Source organism: Oxyura jamaicensis, chromosome 14, assembly GCF_011077185.1.
Source record: "Oxyura jamaicensis isolate SHBP4307 breed ruddy duck chromosome 14, BPBGC_Ojam_1.0, whole genome shotgun sequence".
Classification (NCBI taxonomy): domain Eukaryota; kingdom Metazoa; phylum Chordata; class Aves; order Anseriformes; family Anatidae; genus Oxyura; species Oxyura jamaicensis.
In genome coordinates, this window is record NC_048906.1 from 11,855,212 (window position 1) to 11,873,275 (window position 18,064).

General features: G+C 44.3%; 1 protein-coding gene across 3 annotated transcripts in view; it reads right to left on the reverse strand.

The window, feature by feature from the left end:
• CLUAP1 (clusterin associated protein 1) overlaps positions 1-17,846 on the reverse strand; it is a 70,534-nt gene extending 52,688 nt beyond the window's left edge. For 2 of the 3 annotated variants that reach the window (XM_035339903.1, XM_035339901.1), the window contains exons 1-5: positions 17,416-17,508; positions 17,088-17,199; positions 15,009-15,093; positions 10,225-10,404; positions 9,145-9,240 (exon numbers count right to left, since the gene is read on the reverse strand). In XM_035339903.1, the coding sequence (XP_035195794.1) occupies positions 9,145-9,240; positions 10,225-10,404; positions 15,009-15,093; positions 17,088-17,199; positions 17,416-17,437 (495 nt within the window). In that variant the 5' untranslated portion in view covers positions 17,438-17,508. Of the gene's footprint in view, positions 1-9,144; positions 9,241-10,224; positions 10,405-15,008; positions 15,094-17,087; positions 17,200-17,415; positions 17,509-17,812 lie in introns of those variants that run through there. The other variant, XM_035339902.1, reaches the window with a different exon arrangement.
• Positions 17,847-18,064: the final 218 nt, after the last annotated feature.

The window sequence follows — 18,064 nt, forward strand, 5'->3', positions numbered from 1 at the left end:
GCTATCGCAATGTTTAGAAAGCACGGCACGAGGAGGGGAGCTGAGCTAAAGAACCAGCTGGAAAGCATAATTTTCTGCAGACCAGAAAGAATCAGGCAGCCTGCCTAGCCAGATAAGACGTAACCTGAACATATGCTTTATGACGGAAGAACCCCCTTGCAAACATCAGCATCCAGACTGCTGAACTGCGAGGCAAGGAGAATTGTAAAGCTTTCTGCCAGGCACGTAGTTACGCTGCTCTCCCCTCCCCACATGGGTCTCCAGGTGGGCCGCGGGTGTTCTAGCTCAAGAGCTGTTTCCACTGAATTACCTTCCGCTCACAAACCCCAGCACGGCTTCCTGGTGCCTTCCTGCATCCATAAAACCCTCTCCTTTAATTTAATACTTGACAGGTTTCACGGCACATTGCATTGGTAAAGCTTGGAGTAGTCCACAGGGCTGCAGGGTGCTGCTTGGACTAGGGGTCCTGACCCAGGCGACAGCTCGTGATCTCTTTTCCACAGTCCAGCAAGACGACCATGAACGTGTGTCTGTCAGCACAGCAGAAGCTGTGTTTGTGGGTGGATTTCCTATGACAAACAGATGAAATTGGCCTTGGGCAGCATGGACAGTTGGGAGCACGCTTTTTGGTCTTTAAAGGAAAAAACAGCAGGGTCATCAAAAAGGCAAGGCACCTGGTCAGGCCAAAAGTTACTTCAGTATCTCCTTTTATCCGCATCCTTCTGTAACAAGTGTCTTTAAAAGTATTTCCCTTCCCTACTCGATAAAAATAAAAGGAAAGCCTCAGGCGGGGTTCTGATTTCCTCAGAACAAAGAAGCAGCATCAATAAAAAGAGCGTTTTGTTCAGCAGCACCTTTCAGACCTCACAAGCACACTATGGCCCCATGCAAAGCTGCAGTAAAAGCAGGAACAGGCACTGGGTATGCAGCAGTGCCACCCGAGGGACAGCTTGAACTTTTTAACTCGCGTCGAGCCCTTGATTCCGCAAGCATTGCCGCGCAGCTTGGGGTTCCATTCCCAACAGAGCTTAACCAGCAAGAAGTGGAGTGGCCGGTGTGCTCCAGGGACAGAAACGCAGGGCGGCTTTCGGCAGAAACAAAGGCAATTTAAAGTCAGCACATTTTCCTCTGATGTAATTAAAGTGTTGACATGGCTATACTTCGTGTCTAATGAAGGAAGGTTAGGAATAACGAGCAAGCGAAGCCTCACCAGATATTCAGAACGCAGCGTTTCTGATGTAGCCCAATTATTAATCGAACCTTCTTGCAGAGTCGTGCAGTTTTTGACAAATGCTGTGATATACAGAAGATGGTTTGGATGGGATTTTCTTCCCAGCTAAGCTAGAATGGCTTTACAAAACAGCCTAGAGCTGAGCTACAAGCATGCAAGTCTCCCAGCTAGTTGCCAAAACCATCACTGCGCTGAAACAACTGGCCCCAAACCGCGATGGGCAGTGAGCCCCCTACCAATTTATAGGTGATGCTACGTCTCCAGGCCAAATACTGATGCAAAGCTCACTAGAAAATCATTTGTCACATGAACAGATAACCACGCCTATGGTTAAAGCAATCCAAAGTACAGGACAGTATTAATTCAACTTCTCACGATTTCGAGGTTTAATTTTGGCTTCCCACCGTGCAATAATCCCTCTTCTTCAAAACTGGGAAGTTCAGTTTGGGGTTGAAGCAGCACAGTTCAAAGAAATTGTAGCAAACTAGGCAATTCTCTGGAGTTCTGGGAACTTTGAATTACAAGTTCCCACTAGAAATCACTTTTACCCCTGTGATGTGCGTGGCAACTTTGTAGCCAAGGCACGGGAAAGAGAGGAATTTGTTTACCAGCATCCCCTAGGCAGTACCTAGCACCCAGAACCAACATTTGGCAGATGGAAAACGTTTCTGACGTTACAGGTAAAATAATTTCTTGTAGTCACCTTTCAGGAATGCAGCTGCCACTCCAAGCCGACCCGCCTCTCCCTCCACGGAAAGGGGCAGGCAGCAAACTGCAACGGAACGAGCAGGGGGAGGCAGGGGAGAGGGAATCTTTAATCAAAAAGCAGGGAATGAAGAGATCCGGTTAAATGTCCTTAGCGGCATCTCTTTATGTTGTAACTAATGCCATTTCAGTTCCGCAGCTGGATCTAAATGCCTCTGGCTCTCCTGAGAGTTTAATTCAAGCATGTCACAAACTGAAGTCAGCAAAGAGATTCTCGATGGCTTCCATCCGTTTCGGAATAAGCTTCTACTGTGCGCATACATAACAACACTCGTACCAACGCCCTGCACTTCAGAATTTATCCTCCGCAGACTTGGAAACACAATCTAGCTGTTAAAAGCTTTGATCTACACAATTACAGAAATTACTTTATTTACACAGGGACTAAATGGTTTGTCCAAGGTCGCAGATTGAGTAAGAGCCAAGAGGGGCGTGAGAATACTGACCCAGGGTGCTGCCCATCTTCAGCACAAGCAAAGTACATCAAAAGAGAGATTATGTTCACCTTCCTTCGGTTTTACATGGCTTGGAGTTAATTAAGAGGTAAATAAAATGAAAACAACCTTGCGAAGGTCAGAAATCTTTACGCCTGCCACCAGCACAGAGGCAGTTTTAGTTTGGAATTTTTTTTGCTTCATTATCTTAGCGCGTCTAATAAGTCAGCAAGCCGAAGCAAGGCAGCTACTTGACAGGCTTCTGCTAACATGTCCACAGGACCTCTGGCAGATGCAAAGTGGCAGCCTCCCAGAGACCGTCAGCTTCGCCCGAGTGTTATAAATAGCCGTGAATTTTTCCTTTTGGATGTTCAACGTATGACAGCTCAGGAGCACCCTTCCTCAATTGATCACAATTGACCTTGAAAGTCGTTACTGCTTTACGCTAAAGAATTTTTTGGGTCACTTCATCAGCCCTCCCTCCCGGTACAGGCTCATCTTGCCATCTTCCCCACGAACAACCTGTTGGTAACCAGCTGTTACACGCCACAGAGGACCACTGACTTTTCTAAGGTCTCTGGGTCATTTCCAAGACCATAGCAGTTAGCTGTGCGGGTCCAGAGCCAGCCGACCCACGTGAAAACTGATCGGAACGTACAGTGAATGGTGCTGCATTTTGCCTGAGCACCAACATTCATCACTCTGGTGCTTTTCTTGAATTGGGGCTTGACAAGCTTGATCACAGCACCGGTAGTTTCAACTTCTACTTCTTTTGGTCCTCCTAAGCATAGAAAACAGTGTATGTAGAGAGAGAGAGAGGGAGAGGGGGAGAGAGAGAGAGGGATGGAGAGAGGGAGACTTATAAATAAAATCTCTCCATCCCTACTCCAAACTCAAATCAACCCCCACATTCCCTCATCTGGGAGGGGAGGGAGTGCTAGGAAATGAGAACTCAGTGTCTAATTACTCTTCCAAAGCTGGATATAAATGCTCTGAAAATTAAGGCCACATAGTCATGCAATGCAGAGGAAGTCCCGCTGGCAGTAAAGGAGACAATGAAGATAAATACATGCATCTCCGTGCACAGAATTTGCTTTTCAGCTGGGGAACTCGCTGTGTTGCACCAGAACTCATTCATCAGCTCCACTATAGCCCTAACATATATCAAGATTACAATGATTCCACACATGAAGAAACAATCACTGAGCGCCAGGAACCAGCATATTTAAAAACAGACTCTACGAACTCCAACTTTCCAGTTTCTATACTTGGACCAGTAAGGCTGCAAACTGCAAACTATCTGCAGATATAAGGGCTAAATCCATTTTAAAACAAGAATCCTGTCCCTCTCCCAGCGCTCTCCCACAGGACACCAACCTCTGCTGTGCTCACCGTGTTCCTGAAACACGGCATCCCAGCAGCTTCAGTGGACCCCAGCACGGAACTCCAAAGATCCCCTGATGAAGAACAGCTTTCCATCTCTCCCCCCTTAGTGCTGAACTGTGCCAAGTTCCCCGCCCCGGCAGTTCCCTGGCTGCACCGGTGTCCCAGCCGGAACAGGGCCAAGGCAGCGCCTGCACTTCTCCCCATCCACACCTCACGCCCCGACGCACGAGGTGGGAGAGCAGGAGAGGAAATCTCCCGACCCGTCTGCAGGGCTGGAACCCAGTGGCTTCTCCTCACATTTTGGCTTTCTGCTGCTGTTGGGCTGTTTATCAGGAAATGCCTTCCTGTTCTGCTCAAATATAATTTCTTTTCTGATTTCTTATTTAAACCAAAAATGACATTTGTGGTTTTCATCTGACAAGACAAGCATAGCTTTTAGTTAAGATTCTGACCAAAAGAGTTACCAACAGCACCCTAGCCTGAGTTAAGCAACTGAGTACCTGTAGGTTTTGCTTCCTCCAGTATTCTTAAATTAAAGGTTTGAGTGATGTTTATCGGTTGTGGGGTTTTTTGTTGCTTGAACGTTATAGATTAATTCTAAAAGCAGTTTACAAACATATCATAAATTCAATGAGGAAATCATGGATTTATTAATGGCATTACAAAGGCACAGTACCACATGTCCACAAAGACAAATACTCTTCCAAATTAATACAGATGCCTTTACATCAATGCGTACCTACAACACATCTGATATAAACTTTCCTTTAACGAGCCCTTCCTTTCTCTAGCTGAAATTTGTTTTCATTCAGAAAGTAATTTACAGAAGTGGCCCGTGACTTGGATCAATAAGGTTTATCCTATGCGTAAGGATTTTCTACACAGCTTCTTTACAAATTATGTGCAAAAAGAGCTCCAATAGAGAAAGTGAAGATTGTGACACAAATTATAGCCAACATTGCTACAGGAAATAAAAACAAGTTTTAGTTCACTGTTCCCAGTGATCTTTCCCCAGAAGGTGCTTAGACAGTGAAAACAGATCTATTCAGCCCATTAATACAAATGCTGGCATTTCTTTTACAGTTACAGGAAAATGAAGCAGTCTTTGCTTAGAATAGAAACGAGATCCTCAGCTTAACTGAGCCTAGGTAGCAACATCCTCCAATTACATATTTGGAGATGGATGAATTGGCAGGGAAAGGGGAAGGAGCTCGAGGAAAATAAAACAGCCATGTTCTCAAATTCATTAAAACATCACAACTGTCGATGCATTTTAATATATGCAACAGGTTTCAGGACATAAAACGTAATTAACAAATAAACCATTCTGCTCTCCTACTGCCCTTCAACAGCACAGTCTCTCCTCCAGTGCAATTTATTGTGTGCATTACTTAGCCATGCAATGTCAAAAGAAAATAAGCAATGGAAATCAATAACCAACACATTAAAAAAATACTAAAAGTAACCTTAGATTAATGGCAGCTAATTTGATATGTACAGACAAAGCTCTAGCTCTCCACATGAAGGCAGAATTCCCAGCACTTCTCTTGCCCACCTGGAACGGGGTGGGAAGGGCAGGCACAGGATCCCACCCCATCAGCTTCACAGCGCCTCACTGAGTCTGTGAGGAACGCAGGAGATGGTGTGAAATGACAACAGGCAATTCCGTACTGCCCTCACCACCGGCGGTTTGGAAATAACTACAACTCCACTGACTTCCACAGGCATTATCAGACCTCATGGCGATGGCAGAAAACGGCAGCATTTGGCTCTCCGCCTCTCACTTGATGAGTTCATTTCATACTCAAGTGAGCTCATGTAGCCCAATTATTTTAAAATATTTGCGAGGAAAAAACAGGATGATGAAGCCTTCTAAAGATTACCATACATCTCCCTTTTACCCCCCAGTGACATCCTCTCTCCCTGCCACAAACCTTGCGTAGGAAAACCCCGCTGCCCTGAGGATTCTGCTCCCCCAGCTGGGACAGCCTGCAGCGAGGCTGGAGCTGCTGCTGCCAGGAGTCCTAGGCACAGGAAAGCCCTCAAGCTGGGCATCGCCAGGCAGCACGTCAACTGTCTTACACCACACACGCTCAGGTGCTCGTATCTGTGATTGCAGGGTCACCTGGTGCACCCAGCCAAGACCTTCGACCAAGGGCTGCACCAGCAGGTGAAAGGGAAAAGCCGTCTCAGCAAGCTGCAGGTGCCTCTTGTTCGTGCCATCCACACCGAGTTCCCTTCACACTGAACAGAAACGTGCATGCATACGGTGCAGTTCTGCTGCTCCAACATACACGTGAACTTTAGGGGTGACACATCACAACCCGGGCTCCACTGATGAAACACCTGGGTTACCACCAACTAAAAAGGAAGCAAGGGCACTTATGTACAGAGGCTCGTTGTGGAAACAGGACCAAAGTCATGAAGTTTGAAAGGAATTAAAGTGCAACATCTGTGGTGCGGTAAGATTTATCTCCCACCTACACTTTATTTCTGGATCTCCCTTTCCCACCTGCTTCCAAAAGCACAGAGCGAGGTTCTCAGGTTCTGTCACAGAGATCCTGGCACCTGCCAAAAGGAAGGTTATCCCTCCTGAATCGAATCCTGGCTGTAATTATTCACAATTGTATTGCAGATTCCATCAGAAAAGCCCAAGACAACACTTCCCATATTATTAGTTAAGCTTCACAGAGGAAGAGACAGTTGTTACATCTACTTTACAAAGAGGTAAACTGAAGTGACCCCAGTACCAATTGGAGGGTAAAGGTTTTGCTTTGTGACTCCTGAAAATATGGAAATGACATGAGCCAGGGGAATTCTCTGTTATTTAGTCTCACTTCACCTTAAGTTTTCTAAGCTCTCCCAAAGGCGCTGTGCTGGCCTCCACTGTCTCTCCAAACAACAAGAGGCACGACAGTGCTAAAACCAATAAAGCTGCCCAGCACGTCGGTCATTTCCTGGTATGAGTGATCTGTAAACTACTCAGAACAGCACATGAAGTTCAGCTCATTTTTAAGAGATTACTTTTTCTGCTGCATGGGCTGGAAATAATTTTTACAGCACCTGAACTGCAATTAAAAAAAAAAAGTCAGCAACAGGTGTCTAGTTATAAACTTTCTATTAGTAATTGAAAGCAAATTCTTCATCCCTTGCTATCAATTTATAGGCTCTTCATACAATTAAATACATTTTCCATTAAAAAAAAATAAGAAGTCCCAGTTAAAAACCAACCACTGTGAAAGTGCATTTCCATACCCATTTTACAATATTTGTTCAACAGAACAGGACCTGAAGACACAGTCCTCAGGGAAGACCACATCCATTGTGCTCCCATACACAGCCCAGACATATTCCAGGCATGGATCAGGTCCAAAGAGGCCACGGCTACAACTGCCTTTCGTCCCTTTCTCTTTCAAAGATGTTGCAAGTGCTCCCAGTCCCCATTTAAAATAAACAAACAACAAGCCAAGTAATCACCATCACCATGCTAGCAGTCTTTGTAGAAAAAGACAAAGCCATGAAGTAAAAATAAATAAATAAATAACTCTGCTTATAATTGAAACAGACAAACTTGACGAACTCCACCAGAAAACTGCTTGTTGCAACCTCATGGCTTTTTAAGCTGGAAATTATTTGCTTTGCTAAATGCTTAAATCTCAAACTCGTCACGCAATTACATACCAAACCTGGCATTTAACACACAAGGCAAAAGTGTTTTTTGCTTTTTCCAGTTTTAACAAATCACTCAGAAGGCTGCAACCAGTATCAAATGAAAAGGAACAGAGCACGGAAGTTTCTTTGTTGCTCTCGAGGTACTCCCTGCACTGGCATAGTGTCACCTTGTGCTTTAAAGATATACACTTGTAGCTAATGAGACAGAAGGAAAGGTCATCTTTCCTAGGACAGGATTTCTTAAAGATAACAAATTCAGTCTGTCAAACCTTTTTGCAAAGTACAAACTGTGTACCTCTGTAAGATTAGTTAGCCCCAGCTCGTGCACTCGGTCATTACACCACAAGAAACATACGCTCTCTACAGTACATAATGAATTCCATCCTTTTACAAATTGCACCTTTAAACAGACTCCCACTGAAGGTCTCTTACTGGGTGCAAGGAGAAGTGGCTGCGATGAAGCACTTACCCATCTCTCGATTTTTCATTTCATGCTTTCAGCACTCTGCACTTGTCTAAGTCCCTATTTATGGCCCAGTTCTAAAGTCAGTTGGACTCCCAAGAGCCCTGATTTAAAGCGATTAAACAACGACCAATTTCAAAGCAATGCTTAAGTACTTTCTAAAAATGCTGACTTACACTGACCTAAACTTGACTTTTTAGCTGAGCTCTGAGAGATGCTGTACACAGAAAAAAATAGTTTAATGCTCTAAAGCAAACATTTACACATGAATACTGCCTAACGTGCTAATTATTTCAAAGCCAGCAAATTAAGCAAAAAGTACAAGATGAGAAGTGACCGATTAACAGTTCTGTAAGACTTGTGTATGTTGAATTAAACTGGTTATCACTTCTCTCTCCCTTCTAAGATACTGACGTCTTTCACACAGCTGTACACCATGCTAATGTATCTAGCAGAAAAGACAACGCTCCACGGGTAATCTTCCCTGTACATCATCCATCCTTTGAAACACTTGCACTCCATCAAACAAGGACCTGGGAGCATTAGTTGTCAAGGCACACAGCCTACTGCTCTTACAGGATGCACTTCCCACAGCTCAGATCCTACAGATCTGAAGATTACCCAAAACAATACCAAAATATTCCAGGCTTCCCTTGCTTAAATGTCTGTTACCAGCAAACAAATCATCTACAGCATTACAGACAAAAGCACTAAAGAAAATATTGAAAGCAACGTGTTTGATGACACCTCCGTGACTTCATGCAATGCCTTGTGATTTTACAACTGAGCTAAAGAATATGTACCCTGCAGGCTTGCGGGGCTTTCAATTACTGTAACAGAAATAATGAGCCTTGCACTTGGAGAACTAAAGGCATTAATCATTTATCTTTCAGAACACATTCATCACCGCTGCTAAAACACACACACAAAGTCAATATTCCCAAATCGTTCTTCAGAAGAAAACTGAAATAGTCTCCGAAGAGAAAAGTGCCAAACTGTTCTCTCAGCTTGACTGCAATCCAGGTGTTAATACGAGTGGGAAGAAAATGCAAACTTTCTGACCCAATCCTACAAATAACAGGATATTCATTTTAGATGCAGCTGTTAAGAACAGCTACGTACTTTTTCCACCTTTTTTCCTTTGCAGCACCCAGCGAATCGCAGTTCTTATACTCTCTCCAGGGTTTACTTACCCTTAGCTCAACTTCTTTGCCAAGTAAGTCATACAGACTTGCTCCTTTGGAGGTGATTTCAGAAGCAAGCTGTCTGGCTGCCTTCAAGTCAGCAATCTGGAAACAGAGCAACAGCACTCAATGGAAAAAGAGAATCCACAATATCACACCGAAGATCCGCAGATATTTCCCATTTTATGTTAAAAATGCATGGGAGGCCAGCACAGAGGCTGGATCTCTACTGTAGCACTGAAGTTCCCCACTGGAATCGCAGTGAGCCTGCCTCTTGGCTTTAACGTGGTCTAGATGAGCCTCCATTTACACTTCAGTAAAACCCCAGACACCTCAGGCCAACAAAAAGCACTCCTCAAAACCGGTTGTTGGTTCACGTGCTGCCCAGAGCAAAGGAAATATCTTTTTCCACATGCAAAAGTAAGAAGTGCATATAATAGAAGGTACATGACGAGCACGGTGCAGAGGCAGCAAGTGCTGATCATCCAGAAGTGTTTTTTCATTATTTCCTCTAGTAAATCTGACATAGCACAGCTACAACAGAATCAAAGACTCAAAATAACAGAATATAAAGAGGTGCTAAAAGTAACAAAAAGCAGCAACAAGAACTCCTCTTATTTAACACAGTTCTGTTGGTTGCCTTTTTTTTTTTTAAAGAAATATCTAGAGAAGGCATTTATTTTAAGGGCTTGAACAACTTTGATGTCCGTTCGGACGATAGGAAGACTCCCCTTTCACTCAATGCAAATTGGCTTGAAACCCAACTATCGGTGGTTTGGAAGCTCCCTTGTTGCAATGAGATTGAGAGAGAGAAAATAGTCTTTATTCCGGCCTACTCCAACAGCTCTGCAATTTCAATAGCAATTCAAAACAAAGATAACCAACTTCGTGCCTCTGTTGCCTCTACTTCTGCTTAAGAACACACAAATTAAAAAGAAGTCAGCGTGTGTAACTTCAGCCACAGAAAGTCTGAGATAAAGACATATCAGCTTCCTTTAGAGAACTCTCTACTTAAGTTTCAGCCAGTAAATGTTTGTGTTTGTTTTTTCCACAGATGAATACAAAGACAAGACTACAAGTTTTCCTTACTTTTGAGCCAAGATCAAACTTGAATTTGCTGCTGTCTTCCTCACTCACGTCCGTGCGCTCCGCTCCCTTGGTGTTCATAGCACTGTAAAGCACAGAGGTGACTTTCAGCAGTTCCTTCACTGCATAGCCATCTGCCTGGTAAAGCTTCTTCGTGTTGAGCTTTATGTGAGCCTTGGTAGCCTTTGGGAAGAAAGAATTTATCACGTAACAAAGAATAAAATCTTTACCTTTTCACACTTCACTCTAAAGCTCTTTTCGGGGGCACCATCCTCTGCTTTATGAGAATAAATCTTCCTGTTTGGAAACAAATTTGCCTCACCGTATTGCTGATGTTTCTAAAAGAAATCTTTCTGAAATATGTGCACTTTCTGCACGTCAGAACATTTGCAGATAATTACCAGAACAAAAAAAAACCACCTCAAACTATCCATTAATTCTTCCCTGTGTGAAGATCAGCAAAAACCCTGTGCACTACTTAAATTCAAATTAAGTTTAAGTGGAATGTAAGTGCTGCCCAGGTCTTGTGATGATGCTGCAGAGAGGTAAATTTCACCCTTAATGAGTTACAAGAATAAGATCAATTATCCTAATTTAACTGTCTTCTCTTCCAGCAGTACGTTCAGAATATTTTATTGTTTCTCTCAAATTATTCCCTGCTACAATATTACCAACTTTATTCCCTTGTCTTCCATCTCTGAAAAGTACAGACAGGCCAGTAAGGAAAAAAACATCAAAAACGGTAACGTTCTCATTGTTTGATTCAAAATACCAACGGGAAAAAGTGAGCTTCACGGAAGCTACACATCTGTTGTAGAAAGGACACAAACGGAGTTCTTGAAACCCCTGACAAGATTATGTTGCAAATGAACGGCCACAAGGAGCCAACGCCAAACTCCAGGTTAAACTCTGAGGCACTCTTGGTGATGGCCTGACTAAACAGACAAGCAAAGAAAAACCGTTCACCCTCCAGTTCTACAAATACAAAAGCTAAGTTTTAGCTTAACATCCTCTCACGGATGCCTAGCAGCGCGATACCTTCAGCCTTGGCATACACGGCTCGAACACCAAACCAGTTGGTACTTGGTTTGCCCACTCTGCTCTGGGCTTCTCCGAAAACTTCAACGCAGGAAAGTTTCATGTGAAACTAAAGCGAGAAAGGACTGCATCTCAAACCACAGACCTAGCTCCAACTTTTCAGGGAGCAAAGGAAACAAAGCAAACAGCTGTTCCATGTTTTTTCATCTGATTCCGGTCAAGCTTCATGACTTCACAACCTGATTTCTGGGCGGTGTTTGCATCTTGCCTCTTTCTTCACAAAGTCACAACGCAGCACAGAGACTCTAGGCCCACTTCCTGCACGCAGGAACAGAGCTAAAAGCGAAGTCACACTTCCCAGAACAGGTGACTGATGTCGCACACCCTGATCAGGGGCAGTATGAGACTTACGGTACAAAAACCCCAAACCGCTTTTAAAAATTTTGGCCAATGTGACCTCAAATGAACCAACACACACAGCAGAAAGCCAGATGTGCTCTTCCATCTCTTTGGGTACAAGGAATCTAAAAAAGTAAACCGCAGAAACAGGAGGTATTAAATTTTAAGGGAAGTATGCCATTAAATTGGCAGCATCTGTTAAACATCCACCACACAAAGACTAATACACCACATCACCAAGGACATGGTTAGGGACAGGAATTCCAATTTCAGTTCCATTCAACCTCAAGAGAGAAAAATCAATGTCTAGTAAAAGAAAAAAAAAAATGTTTTGCACTCAAAGGCTACTTAGAAAAAAAGAGGAAAAACACACATAAAACTACATATGTTTTTCAGATTGACATAATTGCACCGCCTATTCAAGCGAGCAAACTTCGTGTTTGGAAAGCTTGAGATTCAGCCACCTGTCTTCTAAGAACTCTAAATAGTTTTAAAGTATCATCAAGAATCACTTCCATCTATCCTGAAAATCCAATTATTACAATGCAATAGAAGAGAAAAAAAATTACTGCAAGAATGGAATCAACAGCCAGAAAGTTTGCTCTACTTTCAAACCTGTTTCATTATTATCATAGAGCCAAATTGTGGACCCAAGGCAAAGACATTCTGAGAAGTGGGAATGTGAAAGGTTCCTGCCTGACCCACAGAGCAGCACGGCACCGCGTCACTGCCACTGGGCTGCAAGTCCCCTTCCTGGGGAATAAAAGTGGCTGGTGGATTTCTACAGTCCCATCTTCCTTCCCTCTGTGCTGCGTAGGAGGGGATGCTATGCCATACCATTTAAACCAAAGGGTGGTGGGCTCAGTGCCCTTGTCCTTGCTTCTCCAAACGATCTACATCTTTCCTGTTATGTTAAAACTTTCTAACTATCAATTCAGTAATCCAATAAGAGATAACCACAGGCAGGAAGAATTTACGTTCCTATGAGACAGGACAGATGAAATGGATATCCTAATTACATGAGGTCATAGGGATCGTAACCCTCCTCCAAACTCCACAAAACCACTAGGTCCCAGATCTGACAAAAAACATTAATTCCTACAGGACTATATTAATTCCTACATTCCTGCACTAATTCCTGAGGGCAGTCCCAGGGCACAGAGCTATGGACATGCCACAAACACAGGGCCTTGCTGTGCGAAGCAACAAGCCCTGCAGTTTATTTCCTCTACCCCATGGCTCACTACTAACACTCCTGTGCTCCTAAGAGCTCTCTGCACGTTACCAATACAGCATCCAAGGACAGTAATAGTTCAGACCCCGAGATCCTTGGTTGGTTTCTGCAGCGATCCTTGTTGCTGACATGTGGCTTTTTTGGAGCCCTGACACAGCTGTAAAGCACACAGCCCAGGCAGTACCAAGAGCAGGATTTGTGCCTACGCCAGACACGGGTTTCAGTCCTTATAATCAGCTAATTAGCCAATTACTGTGTGATGGAAAAGCAAAAACAGCTCAGGGAAGAACCACCAGAACTCCCAGCTGTGTGCTCCAGCCATTCAGTCACAGAACCAAAGTCTTAATCCAATCTGGCCCAAACATTTCATGTTCTTTCCTGTACAACAGCACAGTCTCGATAGTATCTAAACCCAGTAACACAGGGCAATGCATTGTTTGAGGAAAAGCACATTTATACTCCTTGTCTGGTAAAGGAAAGGTATAGATATATTTCATGGTGATTAATCCATCCAGATAGTCCCTCAGATAAATCTGTCTCTATCACATCTCACCTCTGGCTATGGATGCATAAAGCTCCCAGCTACTAGACAAGGTAACTGTGGATTCCACAGACGTTGAGTTATGAAGGAAATGTCTACAAGCTTTTCTCACTCTGAAAATGCTGAAGAACTACAATAATCCCCATATTATTTTGTAATATTAACTAAGCATAGGACGATTAGAGAAATTTCAATTCATTTCATTTTCTGAATCAAATAATTCTTCAAAATCTTTAGGGATATCTTCGGTGAAATCAGGTAGTAAAAGGAAAATATATTAACAACATTATTAATGACTCCATCTTTTCAGTTCAAAACATGCTTGGTTTGGAGGGAAGAAATCCCTCCCAGCAAAACACATCTGTTCACTTCATCTTATGATGCTCCAGGGCTCAAAAGTACATTCCGGTATGTACAGATGTTCTGAACAAAGTAAAATTAAGAATCAAGGAAACTTATGGTGGACACCATCACAAATCTGAAGACAAAAGTCATCCTGATTAGAATATCATTTTAATATATTTTAAGAATTCAGAGAAGTTTGATAAAAAAAAAAAACAACTCAGTTTTTTCCAGCTGTTTAAAGTTGTGCAGAGGTGTCATAACAGCAAAGGCTCACACCACGTCAAAGTAACAAGGATGATGTGAAGGACTGCGTTCTTATCGCATCAGACTACAGAAGTTGATAACCTAATTCAAGTATGGTTAAGAATAGGGTGGTAAAAGGTTGGCTCTGAGAAAAATATGCCTCAGCCCAACCAGTGAGAAGGCTCAAATGACAGAGTACCCGTGTACAGTTCTATAGAGCACATCAGAGGTTATAACTGCTCAAGCATACGGACTAATTAGGCATCCAAAGTTAGAAGTAAATAAGACAGAATCTTTTCTGAACCCATTTAAAGGGCTTCACAAATGTCCTATCTACAGCTCTATCTTTCACTCTTACTTCCCCCTCCCCCCCCATAATAAGATAAAGATTAACTTTGTTTTATCGTTAGATGTTTAGATTCCAATTCTGTGAAGTCACGGACATAACTCCACACGATTTCAGTAACAGCATACCCTGGGCTGCTCAAGTTTATAACGGCTGTTACATCAGGATCCCAAGTCACAGAGAAGGTCACCACTTGTTTTGGATGCCTGCAAATACAAGCCAAAAAGAACACTCTAGGCCCAAAGAGCCTGCGAACCAAGGAAGAACACTTCTACTTGGCTTCACTACTATGACTCAAATGAAGCTACTTACAGTGTCAGGTAAGTAGTTATGCTTATATCATTGCAATAGCTGAAGCTTTATTAGTAGTTAGTTCTACAATGAAGCTCTCTCCCCCTTCCTCTTCATTCTCTTACTATTTTTTAATTCGTATTTTTGATCCTGAGCAGAATTCCCCAGTCAATTTTATAGCCTAAATCATTATTTCAGAGAGAAAACAAAGCTGACCTGCAATTTGACATACATCACAAGAGTACAGCGCATACTCAGCCACCCATCAAACAGAAATCATAAGGGATTAAGAGGGAAACCATTAAAGCTCACACGGAACACGTATTTCAATGTGAAATAAGCAGACATACCATAAACTGAGCTACAGCCTTAATGAAGAAAACACGGTCCTGTTCCGTCTCAACGTCAGGAGGAATGTCAGTCTGAGGCTCGTACCTGTGGAAAAAAGCATGCATCAATTCTGAAATAAATACACAGTATTGAGGAGACTCTTTCATTTGTGAGACAAAATCAAAGAGAAAAAAGACAACACACGTACGAAACTGGAAATAACTCTTTAGCTCCTACTGCAGACAGAGGGATCCAAGCCCTGGGGGGTCTGTGAACAAACTGCAAAAGCTAAGAAACTCAACACGCATTTCCAGCAGGAATTGTTACTTCAGGATCCAGAATACATCTTTTCACTCAGAGGAAAAGGAGCAAAACTTAGCTGACTTGATCAAATCTGTGAAACACTCACACTCAGCAATAACATTCTCCTTAAATCACAAACTGCTTCTGTAAATCAAACTAAACGTGATCCCATGTGGCCTCACAATTTAAAACACCTGGCATATGACAGAGCTCATCTTCTCAGCCTTTCAGGCGGTGTGGTAAAATGCTGTGTGCTAGATTACTACTGATGGCAGCAACAAAAAGAGCCACGTCGTCTTTTAAAATGTTACCATACCTGCTTCCACACTCTCAAAATACATAAGAGAAGTACACGCTCGCAGACATCCTTTCACACATATTACTTTCAGAATCAAATGAAACATGAAAAAGCAGACGGAAAGACTGTGAACTGCTTTTTAAAAAGCACTAGGGAAGTGTGGAAACTTCCAGAAGTCACCAGACTACAGGAACCAAGGAAGAAAAAAAAGTGAATTCCTGGGGTTATTCCTGGGCTTGGAGATTTTCACCATTCAGACAGGAAAAAAAAAAAGAAAGAAAGAAAAAAAAAAAAGCATTTTCCCTTTTCAAGTCACATTTGCAATTAAGAGCAAGGCATGTGCAAAGTAGCCTCTTTGCTCTAAAGTGTAATCACTTGAGAGGAAAAACTGCTTGTCAGTGTCAAGTGTAAACCTGACTCGTAACGGAGAAGGATGCTGGCATTCAGTTGCTGTTTGGTCTGAAAGTAAAGCGCTTCCCTACCAGGCACAGAGCTCCCAGTTATCTCACAGTGTCAAAGTTTAAGGTTTTAAGTAGAGAAATACTATTTTTTAAAATGATGTTATTATTTTTATTATTTTTAGAAATGCTATTTTTAAACTGATGTGTTATTTTCACAGCCACCCTGTTGTGTTGCTGTGGGGGGGACACTGACTTACACTTTTAAACACGAGGTGGAAACAACCAGTAATTCCCACCCTCTGTGTAACAGCACTAGTTTAAAGAATATTTGGCTAACTCATTTCAAGTACTTTTGAATCATTTTTAAGTATTCCCCTATTTTATTACCATTGTGACAGCATTCAGGAAGCATCCCTTAAATTTCATTTCCCAGTAATTCCCAGTAATTAATGATATTAATTACAAATCCAGGCCAAAGAAACAGCTATTGGGCAAACAGATCACTGTTATATTTTCCATTGCAATATTGGATGTGGGGAGTCGCTTGTTTTATTTTTTCACGTATGTGAGGGAAAGAAGAGTATGTATGAGCAGGTCAAGTTTCGTAAACATTTAAACGAAGCCTGTCAGTGGGTTAGGTGGGTGCAACACCTAACTGGTCAGCAGTAGGTGAATACTGCATTTATACGCACACGGTTTTAAAACGCAGCACGGATGCTAGACAAGCCCAGGCTGAAGCAGTAAGAACTGTAACAAGATAAAAGCTAACTGCATCTCGAGCAGCTCTGACTGCACATCGCCCTGGTCGGGGTGCAAGGCCAGACCCGGCAGGACAGCAGTGCAGCCTGAGGAACGCGTGAAGGATAAAACCACCCTTAAGCACCCTTCAGGGTGCCGCCTCTGACAGGAGTCGGGCACTATTCTCTACTTCAGTTACCAAAACGCATCGTTAGGTTCTGTAATTAAACCCCAAAGCCGCCAACTTAATTACTGCAGGTTCTACGTGATGCGGAGGGGAGATGGAGGACGGCCGGCTGGCGTTAAGCTTCTCCTTCGGCCCGAGGCTCACGGCCCCGCGGCAGCGACCACCCACCCACCTCTTCACCAGCCACAGCAGCACCTCGGCAACCAGCATGAAGTTCGGGGCGTGGAAGTTCTCCATCGAGATGAGCCGGGGATACCCCAGCGCCCTCATCATCTCGGTGAAATCTGAAAAACAGCCGAGAGCGAGCGTCCGGGGGCTGCCCCGAGCACCGACCCCCAGCCCCCCGTGAGGAGCCGGGGCCCGGCCGCCATCGCTGCGCCCCTAACGGAGCACGGCGCGGCTCCGAGCCCGGCCCGGGAGCCCTTTGCACCAGCCCGGGGACACGAGGGGGGACACGGGGGGACACGAAGGGACCCGGGGGGACCCGTGGCCGCGCTCACTGCGCAGGTCGCGGAACGACATCGGGAGCTCCGCCGCACCAGGCCGCGCCGCCCGTCGCTACAGCAACCGCCCTACGGCGCGGCGGCCGGGCCGAACTTCGTCGGGAAGCGAAGCGCCGAGGAGGGCCGCATCCTGCCTCGGGTCCTGCGGGAGGCAGGGGGCTGGGATGTCGGCGAGTCGGGGGCAGGCGGCTCTGCCCGCACACTGAGGCGGGGCTGAGCTCGAGGACGGGCAGGAACGCTTCGCTCCACACGGTCGCACACCTCCCGGGGTGTGACAGCCACTCCGAGGGTGCTGGCGCGACGTGTCCCGCTCCGAAACGCACAGGCAGCCCCACCAGCAGCCTATGCCGCGTGCAGCAGCACAAACCCCTGAGCAAATACCTCCAGCAAATACCTCCGTGGTCACTGTCCATCCTCACGACACCCAGGAACAGCCGTGTCCCCGGGCCAGCTGCCTGCCACCCCTCAGCTCCTGCCCACAGCTGACGCTGACTGATCCTGTCAGCGGGGTTTCATAACAAACTACTCAAAGGCTATCGGTGTCCCGAGTTTGCCCCTACAGACATAGCCAACAGGAGCTCTAACGTTGATGAATCAAGTAAGGACAACGTGACAGTTTTTCCACCAACACTTTGTTGTTTCAGAT